At 41.5% G+C, this 25,081-nt stretch overlaps 1 protein-coding gene across 3 annotated transcripts in view; it reads left to right on the forward strand.

Annotated features, from left to right (window-relative positions):
• Positions 1-25,081, forward strand: part of SOS2 (SOS Ras/Rho guanine nucleotide exchange factor 2) — a 56,516-nt gene that overhangs the window by 25,740 nt on the left and 5,695 nt on the right. For all 3 annotated transcript variants that reach the window (XM_068947600.1, XM_068947601.1, XM_068947602.1), the window contains 12 exons: positions 1,155-1,265; positions 3,321-3,419; positions 10,267-10,394; positions 10,752-11,407; positions 14,531-14,612; positions 15,313-15,435; positions 18,446-18,549; positions 19,840-20,059; positions 21,155-21,274; positions 21,463-21,625; positions 22,610-22,727; positions 23,277-23,449. In XM_068947600.1, the coding sequence (XP_068803701.1) occupies positions 1,155-1,265; positions 3,321-3,419; positions 10,267-10,394; positions 10,752-11,407; positions 14,531-14,612; positions 15,313-15,435; positions 18,446-18,549; positions 19,840-20,059; positions 21,155-21,274; positions 21,463-21,625; positions 22,610-22,727; positions 23,277-23,449 (2,097 nt within the window). The remainder of the gene's footprint in view (positions 1-1,154; positions 1,266-3,320; positions 3,420-10,266; positions 10,395-10,751; positions 11,408-14,530; positions 14,613-15,312; positions 15,436-18,445; positions 18,550-19,839; positions 20,060-21,154; positions 21,275-21,462; positions 21,626-22,609; positions 22,728-23,276; positions 23,450-25,081) is intronic.

The raw sequence follows: 25,081 nt of genomic DNA on the forward strand, positions 1-25,081 counted from the left end.
CAGCCTGACAGGCTTTGGAGCAGGTGGGCAGTCATAAATTATTCCCACAGAGGTTTGTGTACAGTCAGGATTTCATCTCATTCAGCCTGCAGTTGATCTCATAGAATCGCAGCCAGATATCCCATCCAGGCTCAAGGTTTTTGCACATGAAAACCTTGGTGTTATCCTGCATATTATCATGTCTCTGGCACAGACTGCTAGATGTATCCAGCAGATCTTGGTGGAGGCTTTCTTGTCTGGAGACTGTGGAGGCCTCAACGTTATCCAGGCTTTATTTTATCTGGTCACTGAGCATACTGTGTCAGAAATGGTGAGGCTGTATTTGAACTCCGTTAAGATCTCTCTTGTTTTCCAGTAATCCGCTGACATACTGCTCAACCTACTCTTGCTTCTCAGTAGAATCTTCCCAAGAGGCACATGGGTGCTTTCCTACTGGTCAAACAGTGTTATCCTCAAGAGACCCTCTAAGCCCTCTCAGAGGGCATTCCTCTGAGCCTCTATCAGACTAGTTACTTTGTGCCAGAGTGAGATATCTTCCCAGCCTTATAACGCGGCCAGAAAAGCGTGCAGATGTCCAGGGCTTGCGACCGACCGTCCTTAAGTGACGTTTCCTGCGAAGGTGGTGGTACAACAATGCCTCCTTGTGACAGTCTCCAGAGTTTGTTTGAAGTGTCACTTTACTTGTACTTCTTTTCTGAGTGCCGTTCCTCATTGACAGAGAGGAGATTTTTCTAACCTTGATGTTTCCAAAATTCTTCTTTAATCAGTGCTGTGCATATGAGTAATCTATGCTTGCATAGTGGGCTGCATAGTGGTGATATCGTTTATAGAGCCCATATGCAGGGGGTAAATTACTGTTCTCCGTGGAACGTGAGTAGACTGAAAGCAAGAACTTTTCTTGGTTCCTACTGTTTCAGTAAGGGCAAAATTTGTGTTAGTGGTAAGTATGGTGAGATTGAGGAATGCTGAGAAAACGTGCTTTAAAATTCAGAAGTAATGACTTGTGGCTTACTGAATGTTCTTGTTTTCCAAAATTTAAGTTTTCTTGAAAAGTTCCACTCGTTTGAGTTTATTAAAGGAATGAATTGCACCAACTGGGACGGAAGTATTCCTCCATCCTTCTTGTAGGTATATAATTCTCTGTCTTTATTTAGGAGCAAGCCTTTGATCCTTATGAAACCTTGTCCCAGGATATTCTCTCGCCACAATTTCATGAGCATTTTAATAACTTAATGGCAAAACCTGCTGTTGCTCTCCACTTTCAGGTAAGTGTGGACAGGAAATACTGAATTCCTTTGGTTCTCATGTTTTGAAGGTTTGAATTTTGTCAGTAATTGCTTACTTCCTACTGTCCTTTGCTAGAGGAGGAAATCCTCTGGATTCTGACCTTTTATCAGTGTAAGATACTTGGACTCTGCCCCTTCTTGCAAAATCTGGACACGGCTCTGACCCCTCCGTGAGTCTTTTGCAGATTTTCTTGGTGCTCACACTGGATTCCTTGCTTCCCACTATGAAACTAGAGGGTGACCTCTCATGCCTGCCACTTTCTTGTCGTGCCTTTTAATGCCAAACGCAGGCATCAAGGAACAATATTCTAGTTGTCTTCGTTACAAGTCCCAGGTCCTTTGGAGTTGAGACTGGCACTGGCACTTTTTCCTGAATCATTGATTTAATAGTAGTGTCCACTAAGTTCGTATGTGATTCCCCACCCCTGTCCCCGCCAACGTGGCAGATCTACTGTTCAGAAGACTAGCTTTGTATTCGGAAGCGTACCTAAAGGAGCTGCAGAGCAAGCGTTCAGTCACTGGTGCCGCCAGCTAAACCCGTGGCGGTAGAGCTTAGTTTGCACAGTTTATCGTGCCCTGCGTCCTGCTCCGCAAGCTGAGGGTCCTCCGAGCGGTTCTTTCTGAGTGGGTGTTTCCTCTTCAGCTCTGAGCGCTTGGTAAGCTGGAATATCTCACTCTTAAAGATTACTTAGCAATGAAGTCAATGTAAAGCCCAAAGCCCTGTTCCAGTTTATATAGGTAATGGAGTCATTTGACAATGCATCTGGCCTTCTCTCTGGCTCTGCTCACCAGGAGGCAGAGATCCAAGCTCTGGGCTGTGGATGTGTATGAGCTGTCTCTGGCAATTGCAGAGATGGAGCCAGAAGTCTTAAACTGGGGGTGGGTTTGTTTCCAAAAAGGAGATCAGGTAAATTCAGTTTCTGTTTAGTAGTTACCTTGGCGTGTAAGATAGCATGGATTTCACCATCCTTTGGAAAATTTCTCCTCCCCTTATCGTTTGAATTATTGCGTTAACTGCTGGGAACAGGAAAGGATTTCCGACTCGTGATTCTCAGTTTCTGAGAGAGAGGACTATTAATTTGAAGAGACCTCCATATTTCTGTGCTGTATTGGATGTGAATTGGAGCATCCATAATTGGAGGGAGAGGACATTAGAGAGAACTCGGTGACAAGTTTGGTTGTGTAGGAGTCCGAGTTGGTCTTGAATATCCCACTGCTTTCTTTAAATTCTGCAGCAAATTGAATTCTGTGGCCCACAGTAAAAAATTTGTTTTGGAAGTGGGTATGAGCATTGCTGGAAATATGCTCAAGCTTTTCTTCATCCTGAGTCGTGGCAGTTTACGTTGGAATAATGTATGTGGCTTAGCTGTAAACCTTGCATTATTTTTAGGTGGTGTCACTTTGAGCTAGTGCTAATTGATTAGTGCAGACAGTGCTGCAGTATAGAGGTGCCAAGGACTGCAGTATGAACACCTTTGCATGAATTAAAGGGTGCTTATGAAACGTCTAATGAGTAACTTGCTCTTCTAGCTTTTGTATTTGCTTTGTCACTTCTAGCAAAAATGCAGGCCATTCTCCTGATTGCCGTGTTTAAGGAGGCTGGTTCTGCCAGCGTTTACTGTGGGGCTGTGGGTGCTTTGTTTCCAGAGCTATGGGTTCGCTAGTGAGTGTGCATCAAAATCCGCTCTAAGCTGTTGATAGGAAAAGGTGCTTGCAGTGTCTGGAAAAGGGTGTTTATAGGTTCTGTTTGCCTGATGTTAGGGAATTTATTTGTCTCCAAGTCTTACGAAGGAGTGTCATTAGACAAAAACATTTTTGCAAGCCGTGTTGTCTTCCTGTCTCCCTCGCTCGTAGATGTAACGGGTAGAATCCTAGAGGAACGTGGGCTGGGAACGGACACCCTCGATGTCTCCAATACAGCCCTCTTACTTGAAGCGGGGCTGACTTCAGAATTAGATCAGGTTGCTCAGGGTCTTTTCCAGTCCATTTCTGAGTATTTCTGCATAAGTAATCCTGCTTATTTTTCCTTTTCAGTCTACCGCTGAAGGATTTAAAGAAGCCGTACGATACGTCCTCCCACGACTCATGCTCATCCCAGTCTATCATTGTTTGCACTACTTTGAGTTACTACAGGTAACGCTCCACGCTCTTGTTTCCTGCTAAAAACATGTCTTAATGTGAATTTGAGCTTTTAAATAGGCAATTAGATTTTACTTAACTGCTTCTGAAAACAGATCTGATGAACATTAATTTTATACCAGTTAGTGTATGTCTGAAAAGTAAATCCATGTGAAAAGACATCTTCAGAAGCACCTATTGCTCTGATCTGAACGTTTAAAGTAGCTATGTATTTTATAAAATTAAGCGACCTTTTATTGGACCTGAGATTGAATGCAGTTAAAAATGTGATGTGGCAATCTTTTACTTCCTCGAATTCTGAATTTTTTTTTTTTCTCTTCAGAAAAAGGTAAGCATAGTTCAAATCACTATTCTGCCTCAAGTCACACGCCAGTTGCAACTCAGCTGATCTTGTGGGAGGGGGAGGGCATTTCCTTTCAGCAGAGTCAGAATATTCCATTCCTAATGTTCAGCCACTTGTCTTGTGTCCTGAATGGAAGAGATTTTAGCAAAAAATACCTTTCAAAGCATACCACGCTTTCTCCATGTTAAGGAGGGATTAAAATAAGTAGTTATTTTCTTATTTTGTCTTCTAAGAAATGACATTGATTAAATGCTCAGGCTTCATGGAATTCCGATTTAGATGATAAAAAGTTATTCTTGTGGAATATATTTCAAAGGTCTTATCACAGCATTTCTTTATGTTGGCATCTCATCTGTATTTATAAGCAAATCTGAGTATTGCAGCATTGCTTATTTTAGAACAGCCTTTATTTGCTTGACCACAGGTTACTTGCACATATTTTATTCTGATGTGCGCTAGCAAGATAGTCCAGTCAGTAGTAGATGCTTCCCTTGGGTACAGCAGCTAAAAGCCAAAAAGTAACTAAGCGTATATCGTTTTGCTTACAAGCAAATGTTTCTGCTATGAGTTATGAGAACAGAGGCCTGCAGTCAGCAAAAACGTAACATCTGAGATCTATAACCATCATACTTGAATAAGAAAGAGTAGTATTGCTGTAGAAAATGCGGTATCTTGAAAAATACTTAGATTAGAGCATTTTTAAATAGTTTTTTTTCACATGAATGTGTTTGTCCCATTGTGTTGGGAAAGTTTGTAAGGCTTATAGGGTTATGTGAGTGATTAAATGGAAAGTACTTAAATCCAATGGGAGAAATGTCCTGTGGGTATAGTTTGCATTTTATTAATGGCATCAGAAGTTAGGCTTTTTGTAAGTTCTCAGTGTAAAAAGTGATGCCAGCAGTGTTGTGCTGCTGTAATTGTTACATGATTTGCCTTTTTATTTCGAAGCATATACTTGTATGAAGGCAGAATAGGAAACTTTGCAACACAGAATATATATAATACAATGTAAAATCTTCTCAGAAATAAAGAACCTCAAGCTAAGAAATAGTGGGTTGTTTTAAGATTAAAACCTAACATACAACTTTTTTAAAGTTTAGTCTAATTTTCATTATTTGTACTGTGACTTTGTGACTTAGAAAAGGAAAATATGGCTGGTTTAATTTGAATCATGAACCACACATCTCCGACATATGAATTACCAGTATTTTGTAGAAAGGTTTAAATCCAAGTGATTTCAACAAATTTTAAATCAGGAAGCATTTCTATCGATAGCATAGAAAAAAGTTAACAAAGCTTTAAAAAAAAAAAACAAACCCAGAACCCTCACTCTAGCCTTCAGTAAGCTTTTCTCCAGATTGCTGGGCTACCTCTGGTGAGATCAGAAACTTCACATTGCCCTAGTTTTAATATTTGCTTTCATAAAGCCTGTGTTTCCATCAGGAGATCTTCACAAAAGAAGACACACTACAACAGATCAAAGAGCTAAATGATGTCAGCACAAGCGCGAGCACAGTTCTGCCCGTCTTGCTGTGAAACGAGCACTAATAGCTTTGTAAATATGCCCCCCCCCCTCAAAATAGTGCAACTTCCCTTTCCCTAAGGGTCAGTTGCATTTTTACATATAAGCCTCTGGAGCTTCTTAAAATGTTCTTGCTTCGCATTTGAAAGGCGTAATTGGTTTAGTGGCCTGTATTATGGTGAAGGTCATACTAATCGTGTCTTAAAGCTAGGAATTCGAGTGCATCAGTGTGAAGCTAAAGAATGAAATCGTAGGCCCCGGCTTTGGAAATTGTCAAGCATATGCCTGTTTTTACGAGCTACAGGTACCCCGGTCACTGCAAAGATATCACTTAACGGTACATAAACATGTGACACAGTTACTTGCTCATAAATCTTTGTGGTATTTAAGCTATATAGGGTTGGGGCATTTTTTAGCGAAATGATAGCTGTATTATTGTTGGGAGTTTTGTTTTGACCGTTTTGTAATTTTAAATTTAAGATGAAATATTTTGCGTTATAGGCTTGGTAGTTGGTTTCTCTAGTGACATAAATAGCAACCAGCTTTTACTGTTCTAAACACGGCACAGAAAAGGCAATTCATTTTTGTTAGCCTGTCTTAAATCTGCCATGCTGTAAGGTTTTTTTCTGTCTCTTGGAGGCTTTGATCCTGCTCATAACTCCAGTTCAATATTAGTAGGTTGGGCTTTTACATACACGTTCTTTGTCTCACATCTTTGAAGAACAAAGTCTAGCAGATATTGCAAAAATTTTGGTGTTTCCCTTAGTTTACTTTATACCTGTAACTTGAATAATACAACAGGGTGGTATGTGAATAATATTAGATAGTGTCCTTTTTTTTTTTTTTTTTTGACTAGGGAATTTTAGTAATGAGAATGATGAAATTTGACTTTTATGCAAAGCGTGCAGGCTTTCTTAGTAGAATTAGAATTCAGCTGCAGTGGTCGACGCTTTCCTGTCTGCAGTCGTTTTCTCCTCGTGAGCACTGAGCAGAGCAGAGATCTTAAATACCACTCTAAGGAATAATGGTAAATACTGACTCTTTTGTTGTGATTGCTTCAGTTTCAGGTTTAAAATTTGGACTTCACGTTGTATTTTGAAGATATGCTGCATGTACAGCAATGTTTTGTTTTTTTTTTATAAGCACGCTATTTTTAGGGACAGACAAAGTATTTGTTCAGCAGAATTAATAAGTTATAAGCTGTTGGTATTACTTCTCTGTTACCATTGCATTTGGCTCTAGTAGCCTTGGAAGATCTTCTTGGGAGAAGATCTGGCAAAAATGGAAGCAGAAAAGCAATAAAATATTTTCACGCCTTTGGTAGGGAGAGAAGCTAAGATTGAGACCCTAAAGGAGAGATTACCAAAAAACATTCAGACAACCGAACTGAGAGATATGAAATGAAATAATGAACGACTTGCAAAAGAGTAAGGAGGCTTGGTCTTTTGCAAAATGCAGAAGCTAATAGACAGGAATTAAATTAAAATTCTATAAAGGTAAACGCTTCTTAAATCCTCTCTTAGTAGTCTGTGAGTTCAGGATCCTAAGACAGTCGGAAGAGTTTACAAGAACTGAAAGAGAAGCAGACTTCCACATGAATCAGTCAGAGGCAGAGCAGAAAGGACTGGTGCTTAGGATTCTGGGCGTATGGCTGTGGTAAGAAGATACATCTTCTGCGGCTTGTTACTGTGCAGTGCTTGTAAAGAGGGTGATATCTATATGTTATCGTAACGCATTTTGCACAGGAGCCTGTTAGGCGCTTAGTCTGCTATTTGACAGCGTTACCTTGTGCAGGGAGCTCTTCATGGGACTACAGACTCAGATCCTAGGGCTGTTGTAGTCATTATAGGCTGGAATAATATTTTCACGCTCATGTGTTCTGCTTCCATACAGTGACTAGGATCAGTGTAGTTCTTTCAAAGCTGCAGAATCTTCTTCCGCGATGCAGAAACCCGTTTGCGTGGCCACCTTTTGCAGGATCTGCGTCAGAGAGTGCTTTTTGCCTAAGTAAGAGGCACAAGGGCTTGATGCACTTTGACCAGCCTGAGGTAGATTGTGTCTTTGGTGACCTCCAAATCAAGTCTGTTTGGTTTGTCTGATCTTCGTTAGCAGCAATAGAGAGGTCAGCAGGAAACAGCCTTTGAACACCTTGAGTCAGAGGGCAGGCCTCAGTGTGACTTTTCTTTACTGACGTTGATTGCTTGTTCAAGTATTGACAGATAACCTTGCTATAGCTTGCTTCAAGAAGGGATGATTATAGCAAAGGTTGAAGGAAGTCACACCAAAAAAAAAGAGTTGTCCTGATGAAAAAAATACAGGTAGTGCTCAAAAGTTGTTAGGTTATGCAAACAGATAACCCCAGTATATTCTGATTGTGAAATCTTTAATTGATAATCAGAGTATTCTGGGTTTCAAACTACAATGCTGGACATTTCTAAGCAGGACTCCTTAATGCTAGTAATGTAAAGGAGCGCTTAGTGCTTCCTCAGTCTTTCAAGCTCCAGGTATGTTTTCACAGATGTGTCTGTTGAGAGCAGAGTTCAAAGAAACTTTGCTTATTGAGTGCAATGCAAAGAACTCAAGGGGTCAGATAATCTGTCTGAATTGTGAACAGTGTACCAATTAGACATATCTTTAAAATCATGAAAGTAAAGAGAATTTATTCTGTTCAAGTCTGTTCGACTCCAAGAAGGTTTCCCTTTATTGATAAGAAAGTATATCCTTCCTTCTCATGTGACTTGCAGACACAAGATTATCCCTAATTCTTGCATGTGACTCACTGTCTTCTTATCAAGCAAGCCAAAATATATCAAATTCTATCTTTTGATCTTTTCCACTGTTACCTGATCATTGATACCAACAGAGGAACCCCTGTCTTTATGAATTACAGAAATGTAGCTCCTTGTGAAAATGTTGTTCCTGTATGGTATGCTGTGACGCTAGAGGAATTTAGGCCTGGGCGAAATAATTCTTACTCCATCCCTAGTTATCTAACGCAATAGTAAAGAAAGCAGATACGTTCGAAAGCTTCCTTTCTAAAGTAACGAGAGTCTATTAAGTAGCAGTATCAAGCTCTTTGCACGCAATGGTTGGTATATTTTAGTGGTTCTGAGAATGTTAATGAACAGTGTGCTTCATTACTATTTTGTGTCAGTTTTTTGTAAATTAAATGTTGCTCTCAATGTAACACCTGGTAGTCTTACATTTCTCTGGCGAAAGCAGGACCCCTTTTTCTCGTTTCTAAAGATTTGCATGTTTTCTCTGTCTAGCAAACAGGTTGCACTTTTGCATCTGCTGTTTAGTCAGAAAATATGGTGGTTAAGAACAGGCATTTGGAAAAGTAGATGTTGGTCAAGTGATTACAGAGAATGAGACATGCTTCGGGTAATCCGGCTGATCTTCAGGGATCTGTGCCTAAGTTGTGGAAGTGGATCAGACTGGTCAGTGGACCTGACCAACACTGTTTGTTTGTTTTGTTTGTTTTCAAATACCAAAAAAGCAAGCCAGCTAGCATTTAGTGCACGTTAACTGCCAAACACAGCTCTCGTTTTGGAGAGGATATGCAAGAAATTCTGCCCAGGAAATGTAAGGAGAAAGTATTTCATCAGACTCGGTAGCTTTTCCCACGTTTAAGACTGTGCACTTGTCATCTTTTCAAACCATTTGCATGTTTGCCACGTTTTCTATGACTGATACTAAGGGAAAGAAGGGTTTCCACAGAGGTAGGCATTTTCCCTTCCCTGTACTGTTCCTCAGCTCATTAATTCCCCTGAAATTTTTTGTCCTTGAAACTTTCATGTGTCTCATATGCAAAGCGGAGGTTGTTTGGGCATGTGAAAAATAAAAATTTTAGTATTTTAAAATACGCGAAGGGAGTGGGCCAATCTGGTCAAATCCTGTTCTCTTAATTACTTTTAGAGGAAGCTACATATCCTTGCTGAGGGAACATAGTGGGGAAAGGAAAAGAAGGCTTCTGCCATGCTGAGTGATTGTAAGTAAGATTTCTCTTAAAGTATGTAGGTAAAACAGTGTTTATCCAACACTGCATGGCATATTGTCTTGGTTTTACTCAGCAAACCTGTTTGCCTGAATTTTCTTTAAAAAGTTCATACGATTTTAAACGTGAAAGGGGTTAACAGGAAAAATCTCTGCTCCTTATGTCCTTATTTTTGGGGTGGCCACCTTCAAGAGCCAGAAGAGGAACTCTGCGCGTAGGCTTTTCTCATAGCATACTGCTACAATATATGTGTATGATATGAAAGCCAGCTCATTTTCCTGATTTGAGGAGTTACTGCCTGATGGCACAGAGAAGAAATTTGGTCTTTATAAAAAGGACGCATGCTGATTCCCACTGTGCTTATGGCTTGCTCTTGGTAGCAAACCTTGAATTTCAGACTTTATTTAGCGTGGCAGAATTTGTAGCGCAAAGCTGACGTTTCTTCTTGAAAGAGAGGAGTTTGCTGAAGCTAGCTGAATTTAGAGCGGTGAGAATAAAGGAGGGAGATTCTTGATCATTTTGTCTTTTAGTCTTGCTCTGAAATATTGAGATCGACTAATTGAAGGAATATTACATGTCGTTAGTTGTATGAAACAGCGTTTAATCATTCAAACTGTTTAACAAAATTACTATCAGTTGTGAAGCTGGATGTTAGTAAGAAGATAACAGGAAAAGCCCTATCTGCCAATTAGCGTTATCTCTTGGTAACATAAAGGGTAAAGGGCTATCTTTTCGAAACTCCCTCCTGCTCTCTCCCACTGCAAATCTACTGACTTCTCCTGAATATCTGACAAATCTCTTTGCTTTAGTTACGTGCATGGGTAGTTTGGAGGGTGCTTCTAATAGTGCTTGTGCTGTGGACTTGAAGTCACTGGCTTCATTGGGTACTGTGGAAAACACTGCGTAAGAGGGTTTGTCAGTCTTCCTACGTTTCCGTAAATGAGACAAATTTGAAAGAAAAATGTCTATTATGTCATAGCAATTGCAGGAATGCAGTGAAGATGAAGAGGATCGGGAGTGTTTAAAACAAGCCATTACTGCTCTTCTGAATCTCCAGTGCAGCATGGAGCGCATTTATAGCAAACACTCACCCAGACGTCGGCCAGGGTAATAATCTACAAAACTTCCCTGGTATCCCAAAGTTGGCAGGGAGGGAGATAAATCGTGGGGCAATGATTGTAATTTTTTTTTTTCTTGTTAGATAGCTTTTCAAGACATAGCTTTATGCCAGTTTCCATTGTAAATGGAGTAGCAGCCCCAAACCTCCGTCACTAATGTCAGCATTTTAATCTTCCTTTAGCCAAGGCAGTACGTGTGACTTATTTGGAACAGTAAACTCGGTTAGGCCATTTCTAGCGTAAAGCAATAATAATATAAGCAATTAATTTAGTTGATTTTTAGTCTCTCGTGATGGCAAATGTGGAATGCGCCCATTATGACTTTTTTTTCTTTTATTCATTTAAGGGAGCCAGTCTGTCGCTTCTATAACCGACAAATAAGAAGCAAGCACTTGGCCATCAAGAAAATGAATGAAATCCAGAAAAATATCGATGGCTGGGAAGGCAAGGATATTGGGCAGTGCTGTAATGAATTCATAATGGAAGGTGCATTGACGAAAATAGGAGCCAAACATGAACGCCACATCTTTCTCTTTGACGGTTTAATGATCAGTTGTAAAACTAATCATGGCCAGTCACGGCTTCCCGGTTACAGCAATGCGGAGTATAGACTTAAGGAAAAAATTATCATGAGGAAAATACAGGTTATTGATAAAGATGACACATCTGAATATAAACATGCTTTTGAACTTGTTTCCAAAGATGAAAACAGTATCCTGTTTGCTGCCAAGTCTGCTGAAGAAAAGAGCAATTGGATGGCTGCTCTGATTTCGCTCCAGTATCGCAGCACGCTGGACAGAATGCTTGATTCAGTGTTATTGCAAGAAGAAAATGAACAGCCCCTGAGGTTGCCCAGCCCAAACGTGTATCGTTTTGTAGTGGAAGACTCTGAGGATAACATTGTTTTTGAGGACAACTTGCAAAGCAGGAATGGAATTCCTATCATCAAAGGAGGAACTGTTGTGAAATTAATTGAAAGGTTAACGTACCATATGTATGCAGGTATCCTTTCCATTTGTTTTATTTATGTGTATATGTATGTATGTTTTTTTTTTTTTTTTAAGGTGAAGCTTGTATGGGGGATGAAATTAATCCTTTTGTCTTTTGCTTGCTTTTTTGGTGCCTATAGTTAAGTACAAAGCAAGGTTTGCAGGGATAACCTGTGTCTCTCACTAAACCAAGTGCCTCTGCTGACAAAGCCAAAAGAAAACTTTGGGCATGTAAGCCCACTTTTTTTTTTTTTTTCCCCCCCAAATGTAACAGTGGTCTAATAGGAGCTACCACGTGTTCTGCTCAACCTGTCCTCATTCGTACCTGGAGACCATGACGGCTACAGCAGCAGTGCTGTTACAGCCTGTGTGAATGTGTGGAGGAGGAGAAAGGATGGAGGTTGTCTTTCTTAGGCTTCAGCCTGCTACTTTCTGCAGTCCCTCAGTGGAGAAGGGTGCAAATCACAATGGGAATTCTTCAGGCTCTTCTGGGTAGTAATGTCCTAAAGCCACGAAAATAAAAACCGAAGTAGTGAAGTGAAATATGAGCATTGATGAAAACGTTTGGTAGACCTTAGGTTTGGGGTGAAAGCGATACACTCGAGAGGGAATGCAGTGAAGTTAACATAATGATGCTCATGGACTTTTTGTAGAATTCTTGTAAAACTTCCAAAAATAGTAATGGTCTAGATTGTGTTTTTCTTATGAGACTGCCTACATTAAAAATGGGGTCTGAGATTTTTAGAGTCCACCAACTTTTAAACTACCTCAAAGCAAAATTTGTCTAGTAAGAATGAGGCCTGGTATTCTGATGAGTCTTTTGAGTCATGCACTTTACGTGACAACTAAAACTAGTTTGTGTTGAGCCATGTACTACTTTAAAAAAAAAAAAAAAAAAAAAAGGGAGGGGGGGGATTTTCCATTGACCACACGTTAAAGTTCAGTATCGGTGTGGCTAGTTGGCGCGTAAGTAGCCCGTAGTTCTTTTCCCTGTGAGCACTAAGCCGTCCGTTTCTAAAATGTGATGGCTTTCTGTGGTTTGTAAATTTACGTTTTTCTGAATGAAGTGGTGTATTTGAGTCAGTTCTGACAGTGTGATTTCAGGAGTTGTTGCGACACGAGTACTTGCCGTTTTGGCTTTGGGAGCCTGCAGTGAAAGCATTCCCTCTTGGGTTTGCATGTGCTTTTTCCAAACACTGGGTTTGGAGCCAAGGCTAACGAATCCTGTCACTCTGCCTCCAACAACTAACAGCCTGTGGAGGGACTTCCAGCAGATCTTTGGTGCTTTATGGTTTAGTCAAACCATAATTTTTAACTATTCAGATGATTGTAGGTTTGCATTGGTTTTAGATTTGTTTGAAGCAGGCTTTCTTCCCCATCCTCAGAGCGACCTCTCTCATTGGCAAAGAACTTGCTCAGGTGGTGCGGGGATACCATGGGAGACAGCAAATGCAGGGTTAACAATCTCTTGAACTTAACCTGTGAGCCACTCTTAGTAGCGCATTACTTGTATTTTCTATTTTCTTGAGAATGTCATTTCCAAAAAATAAATAATTAAAAAAAAATAATCTGAAGGAACCCACACCGGTTAGAGAGCAGAGCAGCAGTCCCTGTTTTAAGAGAGCTGCAGATCTTGCCTGCGAAGCAGAGCTAGCCCCTGCCTGTTCAGTGGAGGAAGAAGATTTATTTAAGAAATGTCGTAAGTAATAGTGAAATGCGACTGTAGAAGTATTTGCAGTGTGACAGCAGCTTGCTGCCACCAGGAGCCTCGCGAGGCGGTCCGCTGCAGCGACACGAAGGTTGGGACCAAACGATGACCCTTCTTGGCTCAAAGCGAAGTGGTTTGTTTATCGGCTTGCTTATTCCCAACCGAAGACAGTCCGTACAAAAGAGGAGTTACAAGAAATTAAGAGAACACAACTGGAAACGGTGGAACTTTGTTTAATTAAAGTTAAACATTTAATAAGGGTTTTTTTAGGTAGGTGCGTCCGTAGTCTCCCATTACACGATGGGACGGTGTTTGTGGACTCTGCCCCCGACTCGGTGCCCAAGGCAGACGGCGCTCTGGGGACGGGTCAGGACTGCGCGCGTAGGGAGGCTGTCGCTTTCTGCACGGGTCGAGAGGTAGGCGTCCAATACGGCAGGAGACTGTAGAGCGAGAGAGGAAACGTTTGGGGTTTGCGGCGGCTGGAGGCCTGGATTCTCTGCCCGCTTTCCTGGGCAGGTCAGCGCGTTTGCTGGGAGCGTTTTAGCGGGCGGCCGCTAGACTGCGCGTTCGTCCTCCTGCCCGCCCAGCGCAACGCAGCGGGGCTTGATTTACAGAAGCGCCGTCGCAGATGGCGGCACTAGAAACCGTGCTTTGAATGTGTAAGGAAGCGATATTGAGCGTACCTCGTGCCTTTGAGAAATAAGATCGTGAGCATCCGAAACCGCTGCGCGCTTCTAACGTAGCGGAGGCGCTCAAAGGAAGCGGGTCTCGGTCTCACCCAGCCAATTCTAAAGCGTCAGCGTGAGCTGCCGGGGAAGGTGGGTTCGAGGGGACCGTGGGTTGCGGTGGCTCGCCGATAAGGACGCCTGGCGGTAACGCGCCTACTGTGGCGGAGAGAGACGCGGGAGGGAGGTGCGGTGGCAGCTGGCGGTGTGACGCAGCGCTGCGGGCGTTTGCTTTAAAAGGCTTCGCGTGGTGCCGTCCCTGGCGGGCGCCGGGGCCGGAGGAGGCCTGCAGGCCCCGCTGCTGACGGTTTCGCAAGAACAGCCGAGACGCTTTGTCAGGGCAGCGTAGGTATTTGTGATGTCCCGACGATGGGTAGCTTAGCTCTGCCGTGTTTTCCGTATCTTTATGAAAACACGGAATAGCCACTCGCTCGGCGGGCGCAGGCCGTTCCGTGCGCCAGGCCGGCGACACCGGCTTTGAGAGAAAATAGTGTGTTGGCAGTGAAATGCACTAGAGGACTAAATGAAAATTTCACAGGTGGTATTAATTCTGGTATTTTCTAAATTACAGTGCTTGATGTTTCCAACACTTTAAACTTCTGTTTTTCTTGGGAGCACATGTGTTATTTTTTTGATGTTTGAAATTAGATTTAAAAAAAAAAAAAACAAACACTCCATCATTTTCTTACTCTTATCTTTACAGATCCTAATTTTGTACGTACTTTCCTTACCACTTACCGCTCCTTTTGCAAGCCCCAGGAATTGCTGAGTTTGCTGATTGAAAGGTAAGCAGCAGTCAGCTTTTAAGACGACGCTGAAAGGCTTCGTCTGCGCTTACCTGCTCCTCTTCTGCTGAGGTTCTCGGTGCCTTGTGAAAGGCGTTTTAGCAAACGTGAAAAATGATGAAGTTTGTGAAACAGTAATGTCTTAAAAAGGGATAGCGATGCAAGTCTTTTAACGCAAGCTTCTTTTTTTCCCCGAGTTGTTAAATGAATTACCTGAATTGCATATCAGCTAGAGCACTCCGTGTGCCGCAGCTGAGGGGCTGAACCGCTTGGATTGGAGCGGGAGAGTATGTTTGAGTAGGCCTCATTATTGATGCAAATTAGAACTAAAAGGTTCTAAGCACTTTGTTTAATTGGCAGACTCTTAATGTAAACAGCATTTTAATACAGCATGATAAAGCAGCTCTTGGGCTTTCTTCTAATCTTCACTTAATCAAGCTGGCAGGTAGCTGAAAATCTTATATCCTAGTCTAGACGTCTCGTGATGACCAGAGAACTGGCGAATTATCCGGGCGAGAGCTGGGCGCGTTCATACTGCATAGCCAGGAGAGGAAGGGCATGCCAGGCAGACTGGATAGTAGATGAGCGCTTTGGTTTCACTGCACTGTATTTTTTAAATATAATTGCTCTCCACGTCGTACATAAAGGGTTTGTGTTTTATCTTAATTGCCATCAATTTTTTTGGTGCTTGTGTTCGCAGATTTGAAATCCCGGAGCCTGAGCCTACTGAAGCAGACAGACTGGCAATCGAGAAAGGGGAGCAGCCTATCAGCGCAGACCTTAAGCGATTTCGCAAGGAATATGTCCAGCCAGTACAGCTCAGGTTTATCGGCTTTGAAATTTGTTCTGTTAGAGCCAGATTTTAGTCCAGTGATTATATTCCGTTCCCGGAGACAGTAATCTCTCTTGGAAACTGCTGTCCTGTTGAGTGTCGTTGTTAGCAACCAGGCTCGTATCCCAAACCGTGTTCTGACTGGTTACACTGATTTCTGTTGTTGCAACTGTACTTTGGTTCTCTGCTGCTCGCAGCTGTGATCGCCACCACCGACAAGAACGCTGTATGGCTGCTGTGTAAAGTGGGTGTGGGTGAGAGATGTTCAACTGAAAGTATTTCTGACTGTGTTTTGAATGGATTCCTTGTTAGTAGGCCCTAAGAAGATAGTTCCTCTGTTCCCGTTTTTTCAGTCCTGCTGGTATTTTACTCCCTTCCCCAGCCCAGTTGATGTATTTGCACACAGACAGGGAGACTCTTGTCTGGGCTGCACATTGAACAGGCTGCAGTGAATCTTCAAGGTCTTGCTGACCAAGCTGACTTGGAGAACAATTAAGCGTCTCTAGCATGAATGAAGCTAATTGTTATGAGATTCCCTGACTGGGGATCAAGTCGGGAGGAGACATAGATCACAGCCAGACTTTTATTAGAACAACTTTTATTAATAAGGCTGTTTATTAACAGCATGATGCTGTTAATAATATAATGGCAGGTAACTGCCGTTGTACACGCAGTACCTTCAGTTATTCCCTCACCACACATAAGCATTCATAGTTACCTATTAGGAGCAACAGCAGTTCACTCAGAAGAGGAGAGTTATACTAACATGCCAGTGTCTTCTAGACAGACGTTCAGAAAGTCCCTTAGGGGTCCCTTTTTTCATCAGATACATGTGTGTGTGCAAATATACATTTATATATTCATATATATTTGTATATGTATTTAATCCTGTAGTTTATCCTATATGGAATCCTATACATAGTCCTCTGTGTGTGTATACAAATAGAGAGAGAGAGAGAGAGTCCTGTAATAGTCAGCAGATAGCAGCCATCACCTTCTTTGCTGTAATCCAAGTTATACAACCTTTGTTTGATAGCAGCGTGTGCTCTTGGCCTTGTACAGATCCGTCAGGCTCTTGGTGTTCTGCGTTTATCAGTTCCTGTCGATTCAAAAGGACCCCTAGTCTCCAGGGCTTATCAGTTCTGGGGAGACTTTGACACGCTGCCTCTCAGCACGTGCTTTTCCTGGCATCAGCCTGCTGTTTTCTGGTAACTCCTTCTCCACGCACGCACGTAGGTGCCTACAGAACCCATCTGTACAAACTCGCACATAACGGGCTTTCGTGACATAACTGGCTCAGGAGCGCTGCCATACGTATATTGTTGTATTGCTTTTGTTCTTATTTTTTATAACCTCCTCTACTAGCTAGGTTTGAAGTTGCTTGGGGACCTCCTCGCAGTGGGCCCTCTGTGTAGGACAAACGCATCTCCCTGCGGCGTTGCTGACTGCCGTAGCTGAGCGGGACAGAATCAAGTTACCAGGGAACTGTAACCTGCAGAAAAGCCTGAGGCAGCAGTTAACTGTGCTTCTGCTACTGAGTTCCAAAATGAATTTAGCACTTTTGCCTTCATATGTTATGTTTGAGCTGTTTGACTCCTGTGCCCCATTCCAAAGTTTCCAGGTTTTTTTTGGTTTGAGAGGTTAGGACGCCTCTCATCTTGATAGCTATTCTTTGGCTGTCTGCTTCCTGCTGTGGTTGGTGAGCTGAGTACCCTTAGAGGTGCCTGCTTGATGGGAGTTGTTTAAAGTTGCTACTTAACACACACCCTTTTGTGGTTTATAGTTAATCTTTAGAATTTAGGAGGTATTGCCTGTTTCTAGTACCTTGAAACACTCAACTTGAGTCTAGTTCAAAAGCAGTGCCTGTATTAGAGCTCATAGGTTGGTATATTCACTTTGGGAATTCCCTTATTGTTAATAGCATTGACCTCTACTTTGAGAGATCTGAGATTTGGGAAGAAGGTGAGGAACGTGTAGGTGCTCCTTCCTTCCTTCCTTCCTTCCTTCCTTCCTTCCTCTGCAGTGCTTATTCCACAGCTTACAGAAGAGGCTGTAGACAGGCTGTGCAGTGCACAGCCACGGAGACGGTAATGCTTTTTACTAGGCTCAGCCTATGTGAGGGCATGAGAAAGAGGAGGTGTTAAGCTTGAAGTGCAGTCAGCCGAACCAGGCAGTCTTTCTTGCTTTTTCGGTGTTCCTACCATGACATCTCAAAGGCAAAGACTGATTAGATAAGCGTCTGGTTTATTGTTACTGGGAACTTGTTCCAAAACATCCCTCCTGTGATGCTTGGAAGCTGTCATTACTTTCCAGCCAAAATGGTCTGCCTAGCCATTTTTACATGGAATAAACTTTTTTCTTTAACTTAAATAGTTCTCCTCTTCTGTGTGAACGCACTGAGGAGTTAAACACTGGGAACGTGCGTTTAAGAAAGTATGGAAAAAAATGATGAGAAAGTTTATAGTGTTATCCTTAAAGGAAGCACTGGATCTTGTACTGCCATTTGTGTGAAGAAAAGAACGTAGAAGAAGGGCGATTGTTGCTTGCAGCATCTTCTAAGCTGAAATTTGTATATAGGAAAGAAACAATTCCAAAATTGTTTCTTATCAAATGGTAGATCCTAATTAGGTTTTTTGTTAAAAAATATATCAGAAACTTACATTAATTTCTAATCACATTAGAAATACCCGTTTTATCTGTTTTCTGAAACCACTTCAACACTTAACACTCTGTTTAAAGTATTAAAAAAAAAAAAAAACCCTAAATGTTTATACTAAGATTAGATAATTAAGTTCTGAACCCTTGGGGACGTCTGTGGTAATTGGCACATGCTTAGTCTTAGTTCTGCCCCTTTGTCCATACGTATTTTGATAGTCTTTGGTTATATGAATCCATAATTCAGCTTCTGTAGAATTGTGCTTCATTTTGGTGTTTACATGAGATGAGCTTGGAGGGTCTTAAAAGCAAAATATAATATTTTATCTATTTTCTCCTTTCTCAGAATATTAAATGTTTTTCGGCACTGGGTAGAACACCACTTTTACGATTTTGAAAGAGATCTGGAGTTGCTAGAGAGACTGGAGACGTTTATTTCGAGTGTAAGAGGTATGGTAATTGGCAGTCCTCGGTATTGGTCTTCTGTATTTTGACGCAAGCTGCTGGTCTAATGCTGACAGATATTAGGCATGCAAATATCTTTATACATGTGAGTGATTTTAATGAATAATTTCAAATTGAATTGAGCTGTTTATGAGAGTCCCCTTTACAGGAGCGAGCTTTGTCCTGGAGTAGTAGCCTTAAGAGTATTTAATTCTGGACAGTAACGTTCATCCTTGCCTGAGACTACGACAGCCTTGTTAGGACTGAGGATGTCCTCCTCCTCCTCGCTGCTCTGAGTTCCTTCTGCTGCTGCTCAAGAGATTTCCTTCTGCTGGTTGCTCAGACTAGTTTTTCCCACTCACTTCTTTCCCTTGTACTGAAAGTTGTAGCTAAAAAATCGTTGCGCTTCTAGGAGAGGAGAGACTTGACCCGTTTGGTATCGCTTCCTCTGGAGCAGTCCCTTATGAGCTAGCAGATGTTTCTGGCAGCCTGTGTGGAGGGCAGCTTTGTTGGCAGCTCGGTTTGCAGCGTTATCCTGGCAATGCTAGGCACCCCTTTTCAGACTGCCAGACTCTCCGGTCAGCAGTGCAGTTCTGAGACAGAGAACAGTTGTTTATCTTCTACAGAGGTCTCGGTGTTAAATACTGCTGACCGGAGAGTAACAATTCAGTTTTGGTTAGTCTCTTAAAACATGTTTGTCTTGAACTGCAGAAGGTACTCCTTCACATCTTGTCCACAGTGTTGTGTACTGTAAAGGCTGAAGTGATACTGTAAATATGTATCTCTCTAATCTTTTTGCTCTGCTGTGCACTAGTACAGCATGTTTTCACTTGAAGCTTTTCGTTTACTGGGTGTTTAACTCTTTAGTAGGACCAAGCTACTGGAGATGGTTGCAGCCGAGGGAAAACGTAAAAATACAGTGTATACAGGAGACAGTTTTTCTCCCACCAAAACTGGCTGTAGGTGCTGTTAGACACAACTGGGCACGCAGACATGGGTTCATGTGTCTGTATTTGCACGCTGGTACAGGTGCAGACGTCCATAAGTAGCAAAGAGGGAACTGCAAACCTAATTAGTTTGCATACAGAAATGCAGTATTCTGGGTGCATCTGCAGATCTTGTTCTTTTTTCTGTATTCATTCTATAAAATGTGAATGGATTTTAGCATTCAGATTTCTGTGTTCATTGTTAGCTGACAGAAATCAGATAAGGTGGTTATCTGATTTCACTAAGTTATTTGCCAGAAATCAGATAAGGTGATAATTTTTGTTTGTTTGTTTGTTTTCTGTTTTGCAGGAAAATCCATGAAGAAGTGGGTGGAATCAATTGCTAAAATCATCAAGAGAAAGAAAGCTCAAGCAAATGGAATTAGTCATAACATTACCTTTGAGAGTCCACCTCCCCCAATTGAGTGGCACATTTGGCGCATTGGGCACAGTGAGACGCTGGACCTCATGACACTTCATCCAATAGAAATTGCTCGGCAGCTCACGCTTCTCGAGTCTGACCTTTATAGGTAGGTATTGAACTAACGCACGTCTTTTTTAGACTATTTGAGCAAGGGAAAAAATTCCTAATTCATGTAATTGGTTGGAAGTATGTCCCCTTGGCTCTCAGAAAGGAGAGGAAGGAGGTTTTCTTGCCATCTGTTCGATACCAAAGTATGCAAGGCAAAAAAATATATATTTTTTAAATCTCCATATCAAACTTCTGTCAACATCACTAAATAAGAGCAATAAATTAGGACACTAAAATATTATGAGTAGATAATAGTAGCTTGTGTTGTCTGCTCATTAAAAGTAAATTTAGTGTTATATTTATAAGAAATGTTTGTTGCATCATAAAAAGACAGCACGTTATTGTCTCACCCTGTTTCTTTATAGCTGCATAGCAAAGACCCAGCTGCTACATGCAGTAACACGTCCGTCCTGCTTTTCAGTGATTAGCGTAGCTAGCAATAGGTGTGGAGACACAGCACCAAGGTGTTTGGCAATGCCAAAAATGGCGTTTCGGGAAACTCTAATCTAGCTCTGAAGAGCTTTTTTTTGTTCTGGTATTGTAAGTACTCTCCTGTTTCCTAGCTCTGTTGTTACCTATGATAATTTAAATTGAGCTATAGCCTTGGTGTGAGAGCACAGAGTATGGTTGCTTCTTCATTTTGCTGGTTAGAAACTCTTTAAGGTCTTACAAAACTCCCAGGTGAAGCATCCTTCATGCTTCAGTGACAGCAAGTCTGCCGTTGAAATAGGCCCCTTTTCCAGCAGGCTGCTTAAGGTACTTCAACTTCCTATTTCAAAAATAGGTTAATTTTCTTTAAGATGCTTTCTTCTGCTTTCAGGAGATTGAACTTACTGCTTCGTAATTTTCTTACCTGAAAATACTTATTCAAAAATGCCAATTTCGGTTAAGATACAGGTGGATTTTCTTCTATATTCAAGTACCAGTCGAAGTTGTTTTAAGTAGCTGTTTTGTAGTAGATTAGAGTGGGTCATATTTATGAAATATGAAGTCATGGGTGGTAAGGGAAGAAATAATCTTTTCATACAAACATTGAACGTATGCTTATTATTTTTATTGAACGTTCTTGTGCATCTTGCTTTGTCCTTAACAGGGCAGTACAGCCTTCCGAACTTGTCGGTAGTGTGTGGACTAAAGAAGATAAGGAAATTAACTCCCCAAATCTATTGAAAATGATTCGTCATACTACAAATCTTACTCTCTGGTTTGAAAAGTAAGTACAGGCGACATTAGTGTGGTGGCATTAACTCCTGTTGAAATTCAGAGACAAATGGTTTTCTGCTATTTGAATTCTGTTGCCTTGAATTTTGAGATGATTATGCACCAGACAGAAGAATTTAGTAGCTAGCAAAATGCCAGATTTTACTTATCAGTGTTTCTCAAGTTACATCTTTTGATTAGGTGCATTGTGGAAACAGAGAACTTTGAAGAGCGAGTAGCTGTGCTGAGTAGGATTATAGAAATCCTGCAGGTTTTTCAAGATCTGAATAATTTCAACGGAGTTTTGGAGATAGTCAGTGCGATGAACTCTGTATCGGTGTACAGACTAGATCACACGTTTGAGGTAGGTCTTGGGCATCATTCTTGAAAGAACCTAATCAGAATCCAGAAATGCATCGCACCCATACATCGCTTGTTAAATGAAATCCATATTGTACTTGCTTTTTTGAAAGAGAAGTAGTGCGAAACGTTTCAAGTTTATTTGTGAGAAAATGTATTCAATGGGCTGGGCGTTTCAAAGGGTTGGTAATGGGAAGTGCAGCTTTTTAGCACGTTTTCTCATATGTGTTCAGCCTGATAAGGGGAAACACCATTGCCGCTTGATTGGTGTTCATTAACCTGCCTGAAACGAACCTGTTGCTTCAGTCTAGGTTTGTATGGGTATGAAGGAGGAGGATCCCAGGGCTGAGAACCTGAGACTGGGACACTTCAAGAGCAGTGCTTCCTACTCGCACAAGAAACACGGGGTTAGCAGGGCAGGGAGACAGTGTAGCTAAAACTCAGATTTCCTTTGATCACAAGCACAGTTAAGAGCATCTCAGGCAATATAGATTCTCGGAGGTTGAAACAAATGAACAGTTCAGATGAACAGTAAGAAGAGAGTTTACTACACGGGCATTGACTCCATTTTTCACTTCCTAAGGAAAATAAATGCCTAGGATTTGGCAGCAGTGCCTTCCTTGACTAAAATGGAAAAGGAAGCTGGATTAAGAGGTTTTGAGTTCTGTATGCCTTTGAAAGGCCATACAGGGCCTGTAAGTCAAATTCAAATGAAATGTTTATTATTTTTTATTAAATTAAAAGAGTAGGAGTATGTTTTTAAGTTGATAGACTAACTAATAGTCTGTTTACAGTAGCCTCATGGTTCACAGGGCTAGTTTCTCGGATGATGCTGTAGTTCAGAGGAAACCATTTACAAGAGATTCTTTCAACATCTAAATTTCAGTTTCTGAGTCTGCGGATAAGAGAGTTGTAGAGGTGTCTTGTTTTAGCTAACTGTGCTGTTCAGAGGATTGTCATTGCTATTTTTTTCTCTTCAATAACTTAGGCACTACAGGAAAGAAAGAAGAAGGTTTTGGATGAAGCCGTAGAACTAAGTCAAGATCACTTTAAAAAATACCTAGCTAAACTCAAGTCAATCAATCCACCCTGTGTGCCTTTCTTTGGTAAGTAACACCAGAATGGCCTGTCCTCCTGTGTGGTGTCTTTCTTAAGTTGAGTCTGATGCAGATGGGTTAATATTGCTTAAAGTTCAGGTTATATTTTCCTCTTAAAGATTTTTAAATACAGTGTGTGACTTGGACTTCCTAGGTTTGTAATGGTTTTAGAGTTAGTGTGCTTTTATAAAAAAAAAAAAAAAAAAAAAAAAATTAGTTGTTTTCTAATTTGTTATACAGATTACTGGTATTATTTATGTTGATATTAATATTACCTTGCTTTGTTTAACCCTGCCTCCAAATTGGTGAACTGATTATGGCAGTGTCTTGAAGTTGTTTTATTAAACTCTAGATCTCGCATTAGGAGATAAAACATCTTATTTCAATAATATACTGTTCCTATGAAAAGGCAGGCCTCATTTGTTCTTGCCAGCTAATAAATTGTTGGAGCAGTAAAGGAAATGGTCTGCTTATGCTCAGAGTTGTTATTCACTAGGAAGAATGAAATCAGGCCTTGGAATGAAATACAAACTTGAAAATCCACTTCTTTTTTATCAGGAATATATCTCACAAATATTTTGAAGACAGAAGAAGGGAATCCTGACTTCCTTAAAAGACAAGGGAAAGAATTAATCAACTTCAGTAAGAGGAGAAAAGTAGCTGAAATTACAGGAGAAATTCAGCAGTATCAAAACCAGCCTTACTGTTTACGGATCGAGCCAGAAATTCGGGTAATCAACGCTGAAATATCTGTTTCAGGGATAGGAGAGGGAAAAGAATGCACACTACAAAAAACTGTCAAATATTCTTCTAGTACTAGAGCTAATCTTATGAGAACAGTGACCACTGGAAGGGGGGGAGCAGTGGCTGAGGGCGGCAGCAGACGATAGGAGCATCTCGACAGAGGAGTAGCCTGAACTGGGAATTTGCTTACCTGGATTCCATGCTCTTGGTCTTGCTCGTCCCCTCTCTGTTCTGCAGCCTGGTATTTGAGAGCTTTTTCAGCAGTAAAACAGAGTGAATGCAATATACTGACAAAACAGCGTAAATTTTGAAGAAAAATCCGTTGCCTCTAGCCTAAAATGCTCTGTGTGTGTCCAGTGCATTTAGTCCTGTGGAGGATGCGTAGCTCAGTGCAAAGAGCAACAGTCATTCAGCGTGGCAGAAGTTAAGCAAATGTGGGGGTGCATGACTGTTAGTGAGCACTATCTTTAGAAGTGAGATAGGATGCTCGAATGGATACTTCGGTAAGACAAAGACTAGAGAATCCCAGATAATTTAAAGGGATTGAAAGGAAGATGTTGAAACCAGGAGCCAGCTAAAGGTAGGTTTTTGTATACGGTGGTAACGGTAATTGCAAAGAATAGCTTGAAGTACGCAGCCATACTTCCTGAATGGGTACAGCTCGTCGTAGCCTTTCCAGAAAGCAAAGTTGTGGATGGCTCTCCAAATGTCAGCCAGTGAACAGCAGCAATCCTGAAGCCGCCAAAAAACTGATTGCGTAAAGAAGCAAAGGGGCAATAATACCGTGGTGTAAAATGTTATTTGCGTTGTTTTTAATGGTTGTGGATATCTTGGAAGGGATTAGGAGATTTACAGTAGTCTTAAATCGAGAATGGAGGTGCACTAAGTTCAAGGGATGGGCAATATTCACGCTGGAAGAAGAACAGACAGAAAATGTTATAACTTACAATCCAAAGACTCCAGCTGCAGCAGCAGCGCAAACAGCTAACACCGGGGAGTGTCGGGCATTTAGGAAACTTTGTACTGTGCCACGGTCTTGGTGCCAGTCCTGTCCTAGCCATGCCCTCCTTCCAGGCCTTGGGCCTTAGCCTCTCACTCCATCCCTGCCTCTGACCTTCCTGTCTTTGTCCTGCAGCATCCTCCCTTCCCTGCTCTTTCTAGTTAGCTGATCGCATCCAAAGTACCCCTGTAAGTGACGCTAGCGTAGCATTTGCTTCGTTACGCTACGGGCCGGGTTCTGCTCCTTCCCAGATCTGTCTGGCCATCTTCTTAAGGCACGCGGGGTCTGCAGTGGGCTCTTGTTTGGCCTTTAACGCTGCTGTGCTGTACGTGCTAGAATAGTTGTAAATACGGGCAAGCGATTTACAGAAAGCTTCGTTTTACGCGGCTGGTTAGCCGAAGTGTTTCGTTCCGATCAGGAAACTTATCATCAACTTGATTATTTCTTGCATTGCATTGTTTTGTTTGTATTTCAGGCAGTGTTTTACTGTAGTTTTCCTGGGGGAAAAAAGTTTCAGAAATAGCTAGATTTTTTATTCAGTAAACTATAAGCATGTCATTTAAAAAAAACCTATACATATTCTTATTTTAAAAAACTATTGATGCTGCTTTCATTTTAG

The sequence above is a fragment of the Struthio camelus genome, chromosome 5, assembly GCF_040807025.1.
Source record: "Struthio camelus isolate bStrCam1 chromosome 5, bStrCam1.hap1, whole genome shotgun sequence".
In the NCBI taxonomy this organism is placed as follows: Eukaryota; Metazoa; Chordata; class Aves; order Struthioniformes; family Struthionidae; genus Struthio; species Struthio camelus.